At 41.1% G+C, this 22,043-nt stretch overlaps 1 protein-coding gene across 4 annotated transcripts in view; it reads left to right on the top strand.

Annotated features, from left to right (window-relative positions):
• Nucleotides 1-19,617, top strand: part of METTL21A (methyltransferase 21A, HSPA lysine) — a 69,404-nt gene extending 49,787 nt beyond the window's left edge. For all 4 annotated transcript variants that reach the window (XM_075317727.1, XM_075317725.1, XM_075317728.1 and 1 more), the window contains exons 2-4: nucleotides 1,547-1,723; nucleotides 12,123-12,234; nucleotides 18,934-19,617. In XM_075317727.1, coding sequence (XP_075173842.1) covers nucleotides 1,577-1,723; nucleotides 12,123-12,234; nucleotides 18,934-19,322 — 648 coding nt within the window. In that variant the 5' untranslated portion in view covers nucleotides 1,547-1,576 and the 3' untranslated portion in view covers nucleotides 19,323-19,617. The remainder of the gene's footprint in view (nucleotides 1-1,546; nucleotides 1,724-12,122; nucleotides 12,235-18,933) is intronic.
• The last annotated feature ends 2,426 nt before the right edge of the window (nucleotides 19,618-22,043 follow it).

Raw genomic sequence — 22,043 nt, 5'->3', positions numbered from 1 at the left:
AATATATACACAAGGCAGGAGGATCATTACCAGGATGGGGTACCTTAGTAGAGAATTTGGGGACATTACCCCCATAACAGTGTCAGCAGCAGATCCTCGCCTCATAACAGTGTGTCATGACCACATTTTTTGCTTAAAATGTTATTTTCCTATTTTCCTCTAAAACCAGGGTGCGTCTTATGGTACGAAAAATACGGTACATATATATCTTGTGTGTGTGTGTGTGTGTATATATATATATATATATATATATATATATATATATATATATATATTTACAATTTATTAGTTTTTTGTGTTCTAAAGTTGTATTCCAATAAATATATTTTATGTTCTATCCAAATATCTTGGTTATTGTATCATAAAAATGATTAAATGCCTGATGTTCACATTGCACTGCAATAAATTTTTCACTTATCTGCGATTAAACCTCCTCTTTGGGACAGGCAAAATAGCAAGTTCTTCCACTCCCTTATGAAAATGCCAGGAGTTAAATCCTCAGCTTGTAATTTTTTAGTCACTGTAAATGGGTGATTAAGCAATCCTTCAATTCAGCCACCTGTGTCCATTGACCTTCATTTAATGTTAATTGAGGGTTCACCATATCTATAAGAAATGATTTTAGCTCAAGCAATAGCTCAGTCATTAAATACAATAAAATAAAAGAGTGAAAATGTGAAAAATGGAACCTGCATTACTGCCATGAACATATGAATCAAGAGAAATTTAGCTACTGAATTGATCAATGCAATAGAGCCCCAACACTACGCCAAAGTATTTCTCTACGTTGGGGTCCCTAGCTTGTGTGTGTCCTCTCATGTAGTTAAAAAACTTACCTTGTATGGGAAGCTGAGACCCAGGCTATTTATGCGTATCCCCTTACATAGTCACTGGTGTGCATACCTTATCTCCCCATAGTGATGTTTTTTAGGTTTTTGCACCCAGTTCAGACTTAGAATGGTGTTCCAAACGTTCTTCCTTATTTGTTAGTAGTTTTCGTTTGTGAACCCTCCCCAACCACACCTATTGCCAATCCATATCATACGCATAAATAGCCTGGGTCTCAGCTTCCCATACACGGTAAGTTTTTTAACTACATGAGAGGACACACACTAGCTAGGGACCCCAACGTAGAGAAATACTTTGGCGTAGTGTTGGGGCTCTATTGCATTGATCAATTCAGTAGCTAAATTTCTCTTGAGTCATATGTTCATGGCAGTAATGCAGATTCCATTTTTCACATATTCACTCTTGCATATAGCTATTGGATTTTTCAAGTCAGTATTCACACTGCAGTTTCTGCTATTTCATGTATTCCCCTTACATAGTCACTGGTGTGCATACCTTATCTCCCCATAGCTGACATTTGTGGCTGTTTGTATGAGACTTTATGGTGAATTTTCAATCATTGACCATTTCCTACGGATTAAACAAATCCAATAATTTGCTGGGTAGGAATAGCTTTGTGCCACACCAGTAGGTAAAATGCTATGTATTGTAAAATATTAAAATAATTGACTAAAACTGATTCTCTACTGTGCCATAGATCATTTGTATGTAATGCGGATTTATTAAAATGGCTTTGGTGCCTTATGATGACCATATGCTGAGTGGCCTAAAGAAGTTTCACAATTCCAGCACGACCTACACCTTCTCCAACCACACCATACGGATCAAGCAGGACTGGAAGGAGCTGGGAGTGGCAGCAGTTGTCTGGGATGCAGTATGTATCAGTGAATGAACAATATATTTTACAAAAGTGTCTGTAAATCTTTATGCCTTTTTCAGTCTTTACCTCTCATAGACTTTAAATGGCTGTCATCTGAATGATGAAGCAGTTGGCCAAGTGTTCCCAAGGAGTGGGCCACTGCCAGATATTTCTGGTGACAGCTTATCTATGGAGAACAAAAGGATCAGCCATCTTAAATTGTACATGTCAGATGCTTTTGTTCCCTGACATCATGTATCAGAAGACAGTCGGGGTTCCCCCATATACATTAAATCAGCTGAACTGTTTACATTGGCAGGTTTGACCCACGTTGGTCTAATGTGTATGGGGGCCTTTTCATTGTCACTGTGCCCCTAGAAGGAACATGTAAAAACTTAATGTAGTCAACATTTTGTTTGTTTTTGTGGCCACCACATACAAGTCCCTAGCATTCAGCTTATGGAAAGCTACTGAAATATAGCAATGATACAATTTACATTGGAGAAATGAGCCCTCTATGCCCAGTCTGGCACCACAATCTGGTGCGCGGCTTTAGCTGCCCCTGTGTAACCCACTTCACATTTTGTGTTGGCTGCATGTGGCTAAAACCATAGCCACATGCAGCAGGTGGGGTCTACACATAGATTTGTCAATTCACTGCGTCATCTTGTCAGTATTTCCACCTGCAAAGTTGTCCGGTCTAAATCCATAAGTCTGGAGTTACTATGAGACTGCAGACTTGTGAATTCTTGCATTGCACGCACTGTCAGGATGCATACTCCTGGCCACATTGCCACTAGAGGAAGACGGCCTCGCTCAATACAAGTGTATTGAGCGAAAGCCATACCCATCTAGTCAAATTCTGGCCATAAGTATGCATACTTGCAGCCACGTGGCCTCCATTCCTGGCTCTGACAGCGGTGAATCCTCAGTGTGTGCAATGCAAGAATTCACAAGTCTGTAGTCACATAATTACTATGGAATTATGGATTTAGACTGGACAACCCCTTTACCATAAAAATAAGCATTGCTTACCTACCTTTGCCCTTTTTGCTGCCTCTCCACTGCTTCCCCTGGTGCTTTCTTCTCTGTGATGATATGGCTGCAGCGCTGACATCATGTGTACAGCTTGTTATGGCTACAGACGACCACTGGGTTACGCAGGGATGAGGTTTCCAGCAAAATATTTGGACATAAATATGAATGTATACATAATTGCCTTCTGTTACTGAATTTCAATACTCTTGTGTGAATTAAGCCATACATTGTTTCTGAGATACCAATTACATTAGTTTCATAGTTTTTATGGTTTAAATTAGACATACGTCCATCAAGTTTAACTTATATAACCAAGAAAAAGGAAGTTAAACAATTAATAAACAAATTATACATTTTATTAATTAATATATTAAAGATCAATACAATTTTATGTGGAGACAGAAACAAAATATACTGGAAACCTGGGACTACGCAAATCACACAGTGTAACAGATCAGACCAAATGAATGTACACAGTAGTAGATACAATTGTCCACCAGATGGCAGTGATAATTACTAATTACACTGGCTTAAGAGCAGATGAATAAAATAACATTTTTTTTTGTTTTTATTTATAGCCAAATACACAATAAGGTGGTGATAACATGAATTTAATGTGTGATCTATAGATAATAAAGTGGCGGTGTGCAATATTAAAGTGGTGACGTTAATGCAGATACAAAGTGCAAACATAAATCCAACCACTGTCATACAGGCCAGGGTAGTCATGATAAGACCCTGACACGCGCATCGCGACAGCTTCTTCCCTCAGGATAAGATAAACCCATAAAACTCTCAGGACACCACCGTGTGATCACAACACTTAATCACTTAAAGAGAACTTGTCACCCAATTTGGCAACTATAAGCTGTGGCCACCATCAGTAAGCGCTTATATACAGCATTCTAGAATACTGTATATAAGCTGGAGGAAAAAGAGCACCAATTGGGTCTTACCAGATATTATAGGGAGATGTACATAGAGACACTCCCCTAAAGAGATTGTGTAAGTCACAACCCCTATACAGGCCTGAGATAATGGCAGCTGCCACAGCCCGAAATAGGTTAAACTTCAATGCTGAAGAGGAAAAACGGGGTTAATGCGCTGCGCTGCTGCCGAGGTAATGGACTGTTGATGTAATCAATTCTTCTTTATTTTACAGGTCTACGCGTTTCAGAGGTCAAAGTCTCCTTTATCAGTACAAAGGAAAAATCAACAATGTATGGACATACTCTCAGAACATCTATTTATCAACGTGTGGCAAATATAAGAACCAAAAGCCCAAAAATAAAAAGAGAGTCCATGACCGATATAGAGAAAAACACTTAATACATGTACATCCAGAAAATAACAAATGCCTAGGTATCAAAAAAAAATTGTAATACTTTATTTTACAAAAATTTAAAGACTTTGTCAAATAGAAAGAAACTGCTGCAATTTTCTGGACGAAAAACAGGAAGAAAAGAAAAATTAAACAATGTGGCGAAGTAGGATGTTCTGAGAGGTATGTCCAAACATTGATTTTTCCTTTGTCCTGAAGAAGGAGGCTCTGCACTCTGAAACGCGTAGACCTGTAAAATAATGAAGAATTGAGTAAATCAACAGTCCATTACTTTGGCAGCAGCGTGAAATTAACCCCATTTCTGCTGTCCAGAATGTTTTTATATGAGCCCAGGCCATGCTGTATAACATAAAAAACGCTTTATAATACTCGCCAAAAGTGCGTTCAGGACCGATGGGTGTTGCTGCTCTCCAGTTCGTCGCCTCTTCTCTGCTGCGATCTCCGTCCTCCTTCTACCCAGCCCAGTATGGATGACGTATCCTATGTCATCCACACAGGCCGGCGTTGAGGTCCTGCACAGCCGCACTTCTCTCTGCCCTGCTGAGGGCAGATCAAAGTACTGTAATGCGCAGGTGGGAGGAAAGGTCAAAGACCACCCTCGCATGCGCACTACAATGCTTTGATCTGCACTCAGCCGGGCAGATCAAAGTGCGCCTGTGCAGGACCTCAATGCTGGCCTATGTGGATGACATAGGATACGTCATGCAAACGGGCCTCAGAAGGAGGAGGTTGGGGATCTCCGGAGAGAGGAGGCGCCGGACTGGAGAACAGCGACACCCATCAAACCGGACCGCCCCCTAGGGGAATATAATAAAGGTGTTTTTACACTCTACAGAACGACCTGGCTCTTATATACAGTATTCTGGCATGCTGTCTATAAGAGCTCACTGGTATTGGCAGCAGCTTATAATCGCCATATCTGGTGACAGGTTCCCTTTTAACTGAAGAGGAGTATACCAGGTATTTTCAGATCGAAAGGAACAATTACAAAAGGTAAGACTAGCTGAAATAAAAATCTAAAAGAGTAAGAAGTAAAAAAAACAAACATAGGGACTTTATCATTTTGAGTTGACCTACTTATTAAATAAAGTTTTTTATATTGAATATATGTTTCTTTTTACATTTTGGCAATTTTTTTTCCATATAACAATTTGTAGTTAAAAATAAATTAGTAATATTGCAATGTTCACACTGGCCACTAAGGCAATTTTAGACTTCTTTCTGGAGGAGTTTTCAGCTGTCTCATTATCCTTTCTGACAGGATTTCAATGACCGGTAATTCCTTTTATATAAAGCTGTAATCCCAGGATCAGATCCAGCATTCACAATAGGTGATGTCTCAGCTGACCCTGCTCCTCTTCCCTTTTGAATGATCTTTGCACACAATCATTAGATGCTTCAATACACGTTACTTCTGACTCAATCTGTTGCTACTAATGTGTGTTGGTTATCCGAAAGAATAGGAAGTAGAAGTATGCTTTCCCACGATCAGTGTCCACGTTTTTGGTGCAGCATATTTTTTTCTGCGTCCAAAACGCTGTGTTATACAGTACAAGCACAGTGGATGGGATTTATAGAAATCTCCTGCCCACTGTGCTTCTTATCCCTGCAGAGTAAACTGACCTGCCACCGACTTTCCGAGCTGCAGCATGTCCATTTATACTAGTAGAGACACGAGTGTTCTCAGCAGGAGAACACCGCGAAAATCCACTGCTCCCAGAATCCTGATCGCGGGCACAAACCCTGCTTTCTCCCACGGAGAACACTAGCATCTCCACAAGAGGGATGACACTGCATCTAGAATGCATTGTCTTCCTGATCGTGGGAACATACCCTAAGAAAATCAAGAAAGCCTCTAAGGAGCTACATAGGAGCTGACATTTCACCGACTTGATTTATGAGCTCACAGGACTGGAGACACAGCAGAAACACTTGCTCCTGTAATAAAATGGCAGGGGAATGTGTGCGGTTTCATCAGTATACTCACCATAAGTGACATATGCTTTATCTCTGGCCAGGAGCTGTAATATTCACTCTGTACGGTCAGTCACCGCACAATCACATGCATAGCCGGGGCACAGCACAGGAAGATTTTTCTAACATCCAATTGTATAAATTATTATTACTCCATAATCATGTAATTAAAATGTACTTTGTGGGACAACCCTTTTAAATAATAATAAAAAAACCTATGCAAGTTTGGTGTTGCCCATAATCTTACTGGCCCAGAGAATCCCAGTACAGAGTTATGTTTATTTCAGAATGAATACTGTAAAAAACATGACCCGGAATAGTTATAATGAATGGTGTCATTCAAAACTAAAACTCAAGTACATATTTAGAGTTTGTTCACACAGAGGTTTTTTACTTCAATTTTGCTGCCTGAAAAATCCATATAAAAAATACTTAACATTTTTTGGTTGTGTCTTTGTGTTGTTTACGTATAGGGTTTTTTTTTTTTTGCATGTTTTATTTAATGGTCAAAGTTGAAGCTTTCTTTCATGGAGAAACACTTCAAGATTTGACATTTGCATTTTTTCCATGTAGAAAATAAAAAACTGTTGGTAAATGGACACCATCATGGTTTCTTTACAACTTATTATTAGCAGCATTAGGTCTATTCTTCACTTAAAAAAAAAAACAACAATAAATGGCCTGACATAAATAAGGCTTAAGCGGGCTTTACACGCTACGATTTCGCTACAGCGATCTCGTTGGGGTCACGGATTTTGTGACGCACATCCGGCCGCTGTGGCGATGTCGTAGCGTGTGACTCCTAGGAGCGATTTTGGATCGTTGCAAAAACGTCCAAAATCGCTCCTCGTTGACATGGGGGTCCGCTCCCAATTATCACTGCTGTCGCTGAGGCGAAGTTGATCCTCGTCCCTGCGGCAGCACACATCGCTACGTGTGACGCCGCAGGAACGAGGATCATCTCCTTACCTGCCTCCGGCCACAATGCGGAAGGAAGGAGGTGGGTAAGATGTTACGTCCCGCTCATCTCCGCCCCTCCGCTATCATTGGGCGGCCGCTTAGTGACGTTGCTGTGACGCCAAACGGACCGCCCCCTTAGAAAGGAGGCGGTTCGCCGGTCACAGCGACGTCGAAGGCCATGTAAGTACGTGTGACGGGGGTGCGCGATTTTGTGTGTGACGGACAGCGTTATGCCCGTTGCGCACAAACAATGGGGGCGGGTCTCATGCTAGCGATATCGGGCCGGATATCGCAGCATGTAAAGCCACCCTTACTCGTAAAGGGAAAAAAACTATAAATCACATGAGTATTTCAGCCAGATAAAAGTCAAATGAATCTTTACTAAAGCAAATGTAAAATACAATTAAAAAGGGAGGATAAACACAATGAAATTGTTCCAGGAGAAAAACTAATAAATCACAAAGATGCAGATGAACAAATATATATTGAAGAGAAAAGTATGAACATATATGAAGGATGGTATAAAAGTAGGCAAAACAACGCCTTACTCTGTGAGTGCAGAAGAATGGATATTATCCTTCATATGACACGAAAGACCAGATGCAGTATACAATGTGAGCCACTAGAGGTCCTCAGAGATGAAAAGTAATATTATCTAGTAGGATATTGTTATATGGGTCAGATTGCACAGAGCCCATAAGAAAGTGCACTGTGAACATTTCTTTATATAAATAGTGGAGACACAAGAATTCATATCGATTTGTAGTGCACATAATCCAATTTTGGTGGTTTTCATGACTGTACTTAAGGATACATTCAAAACTCTATAATTGTTATGGATTGTCTTAAAATAATGATGGCTGTTGCCTTTCTTTACTGGGTTGAGAGAATTTTGCCATATTCTGGCTTAGAACAGTGGTAGAATTGGGCTCAGGACTCTATGGAACTGTGTAACCTTCGGCGGTAGCCTGTTCCACTGTCTGACTGCCGTCACTACCTCCCGCGGTAGCCTGTTCCACTCTCTGACTGCCCTCACTACCTTCGGCGGTAGCCTGTTCCACTCTCTGACTGCCGTCACTACCTCCCGCGGTAGCCTGTTCCACTCTCTGACTGCCCTCACTACCTTCGGCGGTAGCCTGTTCCACTCTCTGACTGCCGTCACTACCTCCCGCGGTAGCCTGTTCCACTCTCTGACTGCCCTCACTACCTTCGGCGGTAGCCTGTTCCACTCTCTGACTGCCCTCACTACTTTCGGCGGTAGCCTGTTCCACTCTCTGACTGCCCTAACTGTCAGAAAATGTTTCATGTCTAATGTGTATCTCCTTCCTTTTAGTTTCATCCCATTGCTTCTTGTACTTCCTTGCGCTAATGAGAATAGGGTAATTCCTTCTGCCCTGTGACTACCTTTCAGATATTTGTAGATCGCTATTAAGGCTAGTTTCACACTTGCGTTGAACGGCATCCGTTGCATTGCGTTGTGTGACGGATGCAACGGACGTGTTGCATATAGTGGCACAACGGATGCAACAGATCGTACAAAACAACGGAATCTGCTTTTTTTTTTTTTTCCACAGTTTTACCGGCGTCAGACTATTGTGAACGATCAGCTGATTACCCGGCTGCCGGGCGATCAGCTGAGCGCTCTAAAAAGCCGGCTGCCGGGCGATCAGCTGAGCGCTCTCAAAAGCTGGCTGCCGGGCGATCAGCTGAGCGCTCTCAAAAGCTGGCTGCCGGGCGATCAGCTGAGCGCTCTAAAAAGCTGGCTGCCGGGCGATCAGCTTAGCGCTCTAAAAAGCTGGCTGCCGGGCGATCAGGTGAGCGCTCTAAAAAGCCGGCTGCCGGGCGATCAGCTGAGCGCTCTCAAAAGCCGGCTGCCTGGCGGTCAGCTGATCGTTTGGCCACCAAGAGACAAAACAAAGTTTCTGCCATTTAAAAAAAAAAAAAAAAAAAGATGAGCATGCGCAGTGAAAAAATAAAGGATTCCGCCGCTCAAAAAACAGTACATGTTGCGTTCCCTCCGCCCAGCAGAAGCAACACAGCGTCGGCCAACGGAAGCAACACAGGTCCATCAGGCCCAATCCGTCATCCATACAAGTCTATGGGAAGCAGCAGAATCCGTTAACGTTAATTCTTTTAGCCGTTCTTTATAAGACATAGTTTGCAGACCTTCCACTATCTGGTTGCTATTCTCTGGACTTGCTCCTCTATATCGATGTCTTTCTTAAATTGGTATTCAGAAAAAAGACTGACTGGAACCCCTATATGTGTGAATTAGATGCAAGCCTAAAAATACATGACTATAATAAAGATAATAAGCTGCACACTAACCACTAAAAATATAAACATGAAAAATGGTAAAGCATTACTGCTATAGGGATAATATGAACAATGAAAAATCTGGAAAAAATTAAATATATAAAAAATGGTATTGCAAAACTGCTATGAGTATTTGAAAGTAATAGAGATGTTTAGCAAATGTATTGATCAATGCAAATGAGCCCGATCAATACATTTGCTACTATTATGCCCAAGTCCTTTTCTCTGGTGCTATCACCTAGTTCTATTCCTCCCATACTGTATATGCTTTTTACATATCTTTTACCCAGATGTCCCTATTAAACATCATTCTGTTTGCCTCAGCCCATGGTTTGAGTGTGTTTAGATAGTTTTGAATACACTCTTTCCTCTCAATCTCTCTATTGTCTATAGTCTGTGAATAATTCAGTTGTCTAGATCATTTATGGTTTATTTCATACATGGTTCTTTATTCCTTGTTTCCATGTGTACCTCAATGGCTTTGCTGTTTTCAGTCTGAATTTAAAATGAGCACATTCCCATAAGAACAAAGAAAACCATTGTCTCAATAGGTGTATCTAAACTTTTGACTGGTACTGTATAAGGCTATGTGCACACGCTCCACCTTAAAAAAACCTAAAAAAACGCACCCGCACCAAAAACGCATATGTTTTGCCGTATTTTTTTTGCCTCATATTCCTGTGTTTTTTTGCATATATCCCCAATACATTTTTTAAGTCAAATCTATTGATAGATTAGCTTATAATAAAGAATAGGTAGAATAGAATAGCTTGTTAAATAGAGCGATAGCTAGCTTGGCCAGCTGTTTTTTTTAATTATTGTTTGGTAAACAAAATTACATTTTTCATATCCAGCACAGGAACAGCAGCAGCTGCGGGCTACAACCCTCAGCTGTCTGTTGTACCTTGCCTGGTTATAAAAAAAATAAAGGGGATCCCACACTTTTTTTTTTTTTTTAATAAATCCAACAATTTAAAAAAAAAAAAAGACGTGGGGTCCCCCCACTTTTTTTTAAAACCAGCCAAGGTACAGCAGACAACTGGGGATGATATTATTAGGGTGGTAAAGGCCATGGTTATTTGGCCCTTTCGAGCCGAACAATAGCAGCCCGCAGCCGCCCCAGAAGTGGCGCATCCATTAGATGCGCTAATTCTGGCGCTGGACTCTGCTCTTCCTGGTGCGGTGGCAATTGGAGTAATAAGGAGTTAATGGCAGTCCACAGTTGCCAGTAAGCCCCAGATTTGTAATGGAATGTGTCTGAGACCCCCCATCACTAATCTGTAAGTGAAAGTAAATAAACACAAACACCAAAAAAATCCTTTATTTGAAATAAAATACAAACATCCTCTTTCACCCCGTTATTAACCCCCCTACAACACCTCTGCAGGTCCAACATAATCCACACGAGGTCTCACGACACTTCCACTGTTGCAGTGCAATTGCACTGTTACATCTGAAGCTCACAGTGAGTCCTTTAGCACATGACTATCCACTGTGAGCTCTAGGCATTAACAGAAGTGAGCCACGCGATCAGCGGTGACGTCACTCAGGTGATTTGCGGTCACAGGTGGAGGACTCCAGCTGTGGTCGCGGCTAACCTGAGTGACATCACCGCTGATCGCGGCTCAGTTGCTGCCTGAACCTTACAGCAGGCAGTCATGTTCTATGGGACTCGCTGTGAGCTTCAGATGTAGCAGTGGTGGAAGCACTGTGGGACCTCGTGTGGATTACGTTGGAGTTGCTGGGGTGTTTTGGGGGTTAATATAGGGTTGAAAGAGGGGGCTTTTTTTGTCTTTTATTTCAAATAAAATATTTTTCGGTGTTTGTGTTTATTTGCTTTCACTTACAGATTAGTGATGGGGGTGTCTCATAGACGCCTGCTATTACTAATCCAGGACTTAATGGCTGCTGTGGGCTGTCATTAATACCTTATTACCCTGATTGACACCGCACCAGAGAAATCGGGAAGATCCGGGTAAAGTGCCGGGACTGTCGCTTCTAATGGATGCAGCAATTCCAGGGGCTGCAAGCTGATATTTTTAGACTGGGGAGTGCCCAATAACCATCGGTATCCCCAGCCTGAGAACACCAGCCCCCAGTTGTCGGCTTTATCTGTGCTGGTATCAAATTATGGGGGGATTCTACGCCTTTTTTTTTTTTATTTATTTACTGTACGATATGGACCTGCCCACCTGCGTCTGTGATTGGAGTCCTCAGACACGCCATCATTCAGTGTCAGGGCTCATCTGACTGCAAACAATCACAGACATCAGTGGGCTTGGGAAGCAGTGAATATCCATGAGCCTAATGAGCTGCCCAGGAAGAATAATGAGAGGCTGCAGGAGCAGTGTGACAGCCACGCTGGTGAATCGGTAAGTATGAAGCACTTGCTCCTACCCTTTTGTACCAGATTCTGGTCCCCATAGACTTTATATGGGGACTGTCATCTGGCCAGATACTAGAGATCAATCCCCCGCAGACCCAAAGTCAGCAGGGCATTGATCTTCCAGTCCTCCGAAAGACAGGGACAAAACGCAAAAAGAATTGACATGCTGCATCTTTGTGGTCACTACAAAGATGCAGCCAAAAAAAAACTGTAACCTGTGCACAGCAAAAATGAAATCTCATAGACTTTCCTGGGGAAAGAAATGGATGCTCTTTTGGTACCAAAACTGCACTCGAAAAACACAGCAAAAAATGCAGCATGCGCACAAGGCCTAAGAAATGTCCCGTGAACACTGTAAAATGCACAAAGTAATAACCTGTTCTTCCCTTTGATTCCAGGCTGTTGTTCTCTGTGTGTACCTAGAAGCTGGAGGTCTTAACTTGCAGGGACGTTCTGTGATTGAGCTGGGCGCAGGGACCGGGCTGGTCGGCATTGTAGCGGCATTACTGGGTAAGTTCTGCATCACTAATAATTTCATTACATTTGTGACATGTAAATTAATCCTACTGTAAATAATTATAGCATGAATGGCATAAATGACATTATCCTTTGCTGGGTTCACATATAGTGGGAAAGACTTATTAAGGCTTATTCACACATTTGTTGTTTGCAGCTTTTTTTTTCATTTCTTTTTTTCATGCAAATTAAAAATAGCTTTTGCTGGTACTGTAAAAAAGCTATGTGATGTCAGAAATCTCATGGATACACTTTGAAATCTGCAGCATGTCAGTTCTTTCATTGTTTTTGCAGCATTTTTTTCACCCCTAGAAAGCAATGAGAAAGCGAAAAAAGGCTGCAAAAAACACAATGCTGTTTTTCAAGGTGTTTTCACTTTATTTTTTAAGTGTTTTGGTGAATAGAACTATATTAAGCATGAACTGTAGACAATGCACACACTTAATTCATACCAAAAATGCATAAAAAATGCTGAAAAATAGGCGTTTTAAACACAGCATTTTTATTGGCTGCAGAAAAAAAAAACACGCTTTGGCTGTCTGTGAACATTTGCTTATAATCTAGTCCTCGGACATGTTTTCTTTGAAAGTGCTTCAGTAACAGACGTACAGTATATCACAAAATTGTAAATATTTTATTATATCTTTCAGGGGACAACACTGAAGATATGACACTTATGATACAGTGTAAAGTAGTCAGTCTAAAGTAGTCAGTGTACAGCTTGTATAACAGTGTAAATTTGGTGTGCCCTCTAGATAACTCAACACACAGCCATTAATGTCTATACCGCTCGCAACAGAAGTGAGTACATCCCTAAGTGAAAATGATCAAATTGTGCCCAAAATGTAAATATTTTGTGTTCACCATTATTATCAAGCACTGCCTCAACACTCTTCGGCATAGACTTCACAGGAGCTTCTCAGAAGCCACTGGAATCCTCTTCCACTCCTACATGACGACATCATGGAGTTGGTGGAAATCCACTTTCCATTTGAGGATGCCCCACAGATGCTCAATAGGGTTTAGGTCTGGAGATGTGCTCTGACAGTTTTACCCTTTGTTTCTTTAGCAAGACAGTGGTTGTCTTGTAGATGTGCTTGAGCTCATTATCATGTTGGAATACTGCCCTGCACAGTTTCCAAACTAAGGGGATCGTGCTCTGATTCAGTATGTCACAGTACATGTCGTCATTCATATTTCCCTCAATGAACTGAAACCCCCCCCCAGCCGGCAGCACTCATGCAGCCCCAAACCATGACACTCCTACCACAATGCTTGACTGTAAGCAAGACACACTTGTTTTTGTACTTCTCACAAAGTTTATCTTGGTCTCATGAGACCACATGACATGGCTCTAGTAATCGATGTCCTTAGTCTGCTTGTTCTCAGCAAACTGTTAGCAGGCTTTCCTGTGCATTATCTTTAGAAGAGGCTTCCTTCTGGGACAACAGCCATGCAGACTATTTTAATGCAGTGTATGATCTGAGCACTGACCGGCTGACCTCCAGCCCTTGAACCTGTGTAGCAATGCTGGCAGCATTCCTATTCTATTTTGTAGACAACTGTATATGATGCTGAGCATGTTCACTCAACTTCTTTGGTAGACTGTGGCGAGGTCTGTTCTGAGTGGATCCTGTCTTGTTAAACACTGTATTGTCTTGCCCACCATGCTGCTGCTCAGGTTCAGGGTGCTGATAATCTTCTTATAGCCTAGGCCATCTTTTTGTAGAGCAGCAATTCCTTTTTTCAGATCATTAGAGAATTCTTTGCCATGAGGAGCCATGTTGAACTTCCAGTGACCAGTATGAGAGTGTGTGAGCGATAACACCAAAATTAACACACCTGCTCCTCATTCACACCTGAGACCTGTAACACTAATGAGTCACATGACATCGAGAAAAGAAAATGGGTAATTGGGCAAAGTTTGGCCATTTTTGCTTAGGGGTGTACTCACTTTTTTCCCAGCACTTTGGACATTAATGGCTGTGTGTTGTGTTATTTAGAGGGCACACCAAGTTTACACTGTTATACAAGCTGTACACTGACTACTTTACATTGTATCAAAGTGTCATATCTTCAGTGTTGTCCCATGAAAGATAAAACAAAACATTTCCAAAAATGTGAGGTGTATTCATTTTGTTATATTCTGTATTTGACATCTTTGTCAGTAAAAGTGGCCCAGATTTCCGGTTCTTTGTCACTTTGCTTTTCCATTCTAATTAATTGTGCTTGGATCAGTTTGGTCTTGTTCAGCAGCATGATCCATATTAACAATACGACCACCTGTATGATGCGCTACTCACATGGTGAATCTTCTCTAGATGCGCTGTGCGGATTTTCCAGCTGCAAATCTGCAGTTTAATACAGTGAAAAGCAACGCCGATGAGGAAAAAAAAGGGGTTGTTCGATCACAGCATAGGATAGATCATCAATATGATATTGGCGGTGGTCCAACACCTAGGACTCCCACCAATCATCTGTTATTTGTTCCAGCAGCTGCTAGATCTAAACACTCTGAAGGTGCTACAAAACTCTGCTCCATTCATTGTGTAGCAGCCGTTGCCTGGTACTGCGGGACAGATCTTTTATGTTCTCTAGTATCTGGAAGAGGCCACTACATAATGAATGGAGCTATGCTTTGGAGCAATGTTCAAAGTGTATATATCTGGCGTCCGTAGGGGTCAGATTGGTCATTAATATACTGGGACCAGACAACTCCTTTCATACATCTCATTAACATATTAAAACAAGAACAAGAGAAGCGATCTGCGGTTCAATACATAATTTTATTTTGTATCAATATTCATAAAAGAGTGGACAAGTGAGGGGAGGAAAACAACGGTGTACATCACCGCAAACATTTAGGTACAGAATAAAGTATGCCAATTATCTTCAATAATATAAGATATGAGGTCATATCCAACAAAGATGGAGGTCCTATAGTTAGGAGAAGGATCACATCAGGTCGACGCATCAATCTACTCCCGCTAGAATATTAGTTAATAAGCAAAATGAGCCATATCCATAACAATCCATATAAATATCCAAGCAGGAGGGATTGAAACAGGACCTAAGATGTGGGAGGGACTCCAAAATGTTATCCGTTTATTATAATAACAATTGCGTATTAGATGCACATCCGTATTCACGCATCACAAGAGGATTTACCATAGTAATCCATGGGGATTGCGTTCTATATAGGTTCTGCTCTAAAGGCCACAACATAGAGACCCCATATATAACAATAAAGCATCAACCAATGATTTATATGTGTATAGATGTAAATTACACACAAATTCAATGCGTATGGGGAAACCGCGGCATGAGCAGAAGCATAAAATTACCTCACAGGCATACCAGTGTGTTAATCCACATCCATATGCCTATGCATCACAACCAAGGTTTCCCATGTGCCGATCCATAAGAAACTGTGTACTCTGCGAACTCTACTAAAGAGGTCACAACATACAAACTCCGTATATGAGAATTCCAGAAGTGGTTTGTATGTATATAAACAAATTTCATAAAGGATCAATACACATGAAAAACAGCGGCATGAGCAGCAATATGGAAACACCCCACATGTGATTATACGTATACAAATATATACACATACATTGAAGTCCACATGGAAGTCAATGGAGTATCTTCCATGGAAGTCAATGGGTGCGTCATGCAGGATATATTACATACAAAAATTACCTCACAATAAGGCATACCGATGTGTTAATATTCATCCATATGCCTATGCATCACAACCAAAGTTACCCATGTGCTGATCCATACGAGACCGTATTCTCTGCGAGCTCTACTGAAGAGGTCACAGCATACAAACACCGTATATGAGAAATTCAAAGGTGGTTTGCATGCATATAGAACAATTTTATAAAGGATCAACACATATGATAAACAGCGGCATGAGCAGCAATATGGAAATACCCCACATATAATTATACGCATGCAAATGCATACACACACATTGAAATCCACATGGAAGTCAATGGCGTATCTTCCTTAGAAGTCAATGGGTGTATCATGCAGGATAGAATACAGAGGTTAATGATATATGCCTATATAGATGAATGTGTTTGGAATTAGAACTATAGTAAGTGGACACACACAAGCCATAGTATCATGACTTAATTCAGATAAGCCACATAAGTATGACCTCACAGCGAATACCAATCGTGTGCTCACTTCAACGGAGATGTTAAATGAATCACAAGCCACAGCACGTGCAAGTGTTAGTGCAAAAAAGCATCTAGCACCACGGGGCAATATGGCCAATAGTGCCACCGGGTAGCAAGGATTAAAGCACCAACCGTACACACGTGCTAATGGCCAGCGACCACCATCATAATTACAGCGGGAAAAAGGAAAATAAATTCCCACCTAGAGGGACTAAGCCCACTCTCTGGACAGACCAAATAATGAATGAGACATTACCTATGATGTATGGTTTGCAGGTGGAATGCGCCCGATGCGCATTTCGGAGTGTACCTTCGTCAGGGGGGAATTTATTTTCCTTTTTCCCGCTGTAATTATGATGGTGGTCGCTGGCCATTAGCACGTGTGTACGGTTGGTGCTTTAATCCTTGCTACCCGGTGGCACTATTGGCCATATTGCCCCGTGGTGCTAGATGCTTTTTTGCACTAACACTTGCACGTGCTGTGGCTTGTGATTCATTTAACATCTCCGTTGAAGTGAGCACACGATTGGTATTCGCTGTGAGGTCATACTTATGTGGCTTATCTGAATTAAGTCATGATACTATGGCTTGTGTGTGTCCACTTACTATAGTTCTAATTCCAAACACATTCATCTATATAGGCATATATCATTAACCTCTGTATTCTATCCTGCATGATACACCCATTGACTTCTAAGGAAGATACGCCATTGACTTCCATGTGGATTTCAATGTGTGTGTATGCATTTGCATGCGTATAATTATATGTGGGGTATTTCCATATTGCTGCTCATGCCGCTGTTTATCATATGTGTTGATCCTTTATAAAATTGTTCTATATGCATGCAAACCACCTTTGAATTTCTCATATACGGTGTTTGTATGCTGTGACCTCTTCAGTAGAGCTCGCAGAGAATACGGTCTCGTATGGATCAGCACATGGGTAACTTTGGTTGTGATGCATAGGCATATGGATGAATATTAACACATCGGTATGCCTTATTGTGAGGTAATTTTTGTATGTAATATATCCTGCATGACGCACCCATTGACTTCCATGGAAGATACTCCATTGACTTCCATGTGGACTTCAATGTATGTGTATATATTTGTATACGTATAATCACATGTGGGGTGTTTCCATATTGCTGCTCATGCCGCTGTTTTTCATGTGTATTGATCCTTTATGAAATTTGTTTATATACATACAAACCACTTCTGGAATTCTCATATACGGAGTTTGTATGTTGTGACCTCTTTAGTAGAGTTCGCAGAGTACACAGTTTCTTATGGATCGGCACATGGGAAACCTTGGTTGTGATGCATAGGCATATGGATGTGGATTAACACACTGGTATGCCTGTGAGGTAATTTTATGCTTCTGCTCATGCCGCGGTTTCCCCATACGCATTGAATTTGTGTGTAATTTACATCTATACACATATAAATCATTGGTTGATGCTTTATTGTTATATATGGGGTCTCTATGTTGTGGCCTTTAGAGCAGAACCTATATAGAACGCAATCCCCATGGATTACTATGGTAAATCCTCTTGTGATGCGTGAATACGGATGTGCATCTAATACGCAATTGTTATTATAATAAACGGATAACATTTTGGAGTCCCTCCCACATCTTAGGTCCTGTTTCAATCCCTCCTGCTTGGATATTTATATGGATTGTTATGGATATGGCTCATTTTGCTTATTAACTAATATTCTAGCGGGAGTAGATTGATGCGTCGACCTGATGTGATCCTTCTCCTAACTATAGGACCTCCATCTTTGTTGGATATGACCTCATATCTTATATTATTGAAGATAATTGGCACACTTTATTCTGTACCTAAATGTTTGCGGTGATGTACACCGTTGTTTTCCTCCCCTCACTTGTCCACTCTTTTATGAATATTGATACAAAATAAAATTATGTATTGAACCGCAGATCGCTTCTCTTGTTCTTGTTTTGGTTGCTCCTTTAGCGATTTGGTTCATGTATTTTAGTCCTTCTGCGTTACATATATGATCCATATTGGCCTATGTATATTATTCCATTGAAATTATAATATGCAGATATTCATACCAATTTCTACTCTTGATCTCATTAACACATTGCAGATACCTTACAATATATCTGCCTTTCACTATAGGTTGTTGGAGAGACACTGGCATGTCTTTTCAGTTGCCAAGAGAAGCAAAATGTCGTAAACCAGCATGCTTGCCTTACAGAATACCCATCTCCATGTTTATGCTTTATGATATGGGGCAATCATAAACCTTTAGTAAGAATACCACACCCCACACACTTGATCCTCCTTTCTTATCCTCCCAATTGTTTTTGTTTCCGTACTATTGTCTATTTGCACTACAGTGATGAGTCCAGAGGTACCCGTGTGTCTTTCAAAATATATTATGACCATGGAATATGGCCAAACCCTTAATAGAGCAACCAACTGTAATGATTCCCCAAATGTTTTTCACATGTAATACTTTTCTTCTCTAGGTGCTGATGTCACTGTGACTGACCGAGACTTGGCAATTGAATTTCTGAAGTCAAATGTCCACGATAACCTTCCCAAACCTCTAGAGCACAAAATGTCTGTGAAAGCACTGAACTGGGGAACCGGACTGGAGCATTTTTCTCATTTTGATGTGATTTTAGGAGCAGATATAATTTATCTTGAAGAAACATTCCAAGACCTTTTAAAGACTATAATCCACCTGAGCTCTCCGCACACAGTGATCTTGTTGTCATGTAGGCTCCGGTACCAGCGAGACCACAACTTTCTAGATATGCTGAGAAAACATTTCACTGTGGATCAAGTTCATTATGACAAAGATGTAGACGTCCACATCTTCAAAGCTCAGAAGATGCAGAGAGGAGAGCTTTGAAAGACCAAATATACAATCTGACACTTTTTTTCATGAGGATTTATAGATTTGTTTTGTTTTATTATCTCATTTCTGTCTCACAAAATCTTATTGTATATTTGCATACAACTCTTTTAACCCTTTCATAACCTGGTTATTTTTCCTCGTAGTCTTTTCCTCTCCTTTTTCCAGGAGCCATAACTTTTTTTATTTTTCCTACCATATAATTGTAAAAGGGCTTGTTTTTTTACGGGACAAAAATTCCAAGTGTGTTGAAATTGCAAAAAAAAGTGGAATTTCACAGTTTGGGGGGTGGGAGGGCGGGCTTAAGGGCCAGTTACACGCCATGATATATCTAACGATATGTCGTCGGGGTCACGTCGATAGTGACGCACATCCGGCATCGTTTGACATATCATAGCGTGTGACAGCTATGAGCGACTGTGAACGAGCAAAAATACTCACCTTATCGTTGCTCGTTGACACATCGCTCATTTTCTAAAAATCGAACGTCCTTCTGCGCGCCGGTTGTTCATCGTTCCCGAGGCAGCTTACCTGCGTCCCACCGGCAATGTGGAAGGAAGGAGGTGAGCGGGATGTTTATGTCCCGCTCATCTCCGCCCCTTTGCTTCTATTGGGCGGCCGCTGTGTGATGTCGCTGTGAAGCCGAACGTCCCTCCCCCTTCAGGAAGAGGATGTTCGCCGCCCACAGTGAGGACGTCCGGGAGGTAAGTACGTGTGACGGGGGTTACCGACTTTGTGCGACACGGGCAACGAATTGCCCGTGACGCACAAACGATGGGGGCGGGTGCAATCGCACGACATTTCAGCGCGTGTAACGCCGCCTTAAGTTACCGTGGTCAGTATATGGTAAAACAGACGTAACAATATGATTCTTCAGGTCATATACATGGTTTTTTTTTTAGTGTGGAAAATTCATAAACAAAAAAAAAAATTAGCATGTGCCACCGTATTCAGAGACCTGTAACATTTTCAATTTTCCGGATATGGGGCTGTGTGAGGGCTTGTTTTTTGCACCTTGAGCTGATGTTTGTACTGATATCATTTTTGGGTACATACAGTGTTTTGATCACCTCTTATTTAATATTATTGCAATATAGTGATGGCTAAAAAAAGAACAATTCTGCCGTTTTGATTTTGCTTCTCATTATGCCCTTTACCGATCGGATTAATTTGTTTTATATTGTGATAGATCGGACTTTTATGAACCCAGCGATAACAAATGTGTAATTTTTTTTTATTATTATTGCTTTATTTGTAATGATCCAAAAGGCACATTTTTGAATCATTATTTTTTCACTTTTTACTACATTTGTAAGTCCCCTATACTTATACTATGTTAAGCAGTGCTACAGCACTACTATGTATAGCGAAAATCACAGTCTCCTATGAATGTGAGCTAAACTCTGGCATTCATAGAAGAACCGTCATAACAAGCATCTGGGTCTGCAACCGATCCCTGGTTGTCATGGCAACCCATCGGTGTTCCACAATCACATCACTGGCGCACAGATAGGGGCTCGGCGTGTGAGCCCTCATCGAAGTCAGGGACACAGCATATGACGTACAGTTACATCATATGTCATGAAAGGCTCAATGGGTTGTCTAGGAATTAATAACCCCGACCTAATTCAGCACTAGATTCTGTACTAATGCGTACATTTTTAATGGGTGAGGATGCCAATGGTGTGACATTAGTTTTTAAATTCACTGTTTTCACTCATTTGATCTGAGTAAATAAAAAATAAACAAAAAAGGTCTTATGGGATCATGGCAAGGTCAATAATGCTAAATAAAGTTCTTCAAGCCACATCATTTTGTTTGTTCCTGTCTTGAGGTGACAATGTGCACATTTAAATTCATGCCCTTTTCAGCCATTTTCAACCCCAAGATGATAACACAGATTTGCCAAGCATTATATTTGTCCCAAAAAAGGCATTTCCATAAAGGAGTCCTAATCAGTTTCACAGGAATGCTTAAAATCTCAAGGTACCTGCCAAGTAAGAGGGCATAGCATAGCGCAAAAATGTAGAGGCTGTGCAAGAGTATTTCATGGTACTCTCAAAGATATAGTCTTTACAAAAGGAAGAAGAACCACATAGAACCCATTTTCTCCTCCCCAATCCCTACCTTCATGGGAGTAAGTGGGAAAATTAATGTGTAGATTTTGATGCATTGGTTAAGCATATGTATAGGGATAACATATACCGTAATTTTCAGACTATACGATGTACTATTAGCAAGACTTTTTCTGGAAAAAAAGTGTGTGCATCTTACACGTCCAGAGGCATCACCCTGTGATGGAGGACAATGTTGACAAAGTGTCTTCCTCGATTATAGAGAGAACTTCTCTCTCTTCTTCTGCCCCACCCTGATCTAGATGATCCCTGCAGGAGAGGAACCTTACTAAGACCTGAACGGAGGCTGCACAAGCTGAGCAGCAGCTGAAAAACTTTCCACCAGATTAACTCAAGGACCTTTCTGGTCACATGGTGATCACATGTTCTGAAAGGTCCTTGAGTTAATTGGGTGGAAGGTCCTTCAGACACTCAGCTCCTGCAGCCTCTGTTCAGTCCCAATCTGGAACTACAAGATGTGGTAATGTATAGTGTGCATGTGTCTTCCTACCTATATGTGCATGTAGCACAGCTGTGTGTTTCTATGTACATGTAGTGTACATACAACAGAGCGGTGTGTGTCTATATGTGCATGTAACAGATC

The sequence above is a fragment of the Anomaloglossus baeobatrachus genome, chromosome 7 (genome assembly GCF_048569485.1).
Source record: "Anomaloglossus baeobatrachus isolate aAnoBae1 chromosome 7, aAnoBae1.hap1, whole genome shotgun sequence".
Lineage (NCBI taxonomy): Eukaryota > Metazoa > Chordata > Amphibia > Anura > Aromobatidae > Anomaloglossus > Anomaloglossus baeobatrachus.
Note: the sequence above shows the minus strand (reverse complement) of the source record. Positions and strands in the feature narration are given on the sequence as shown.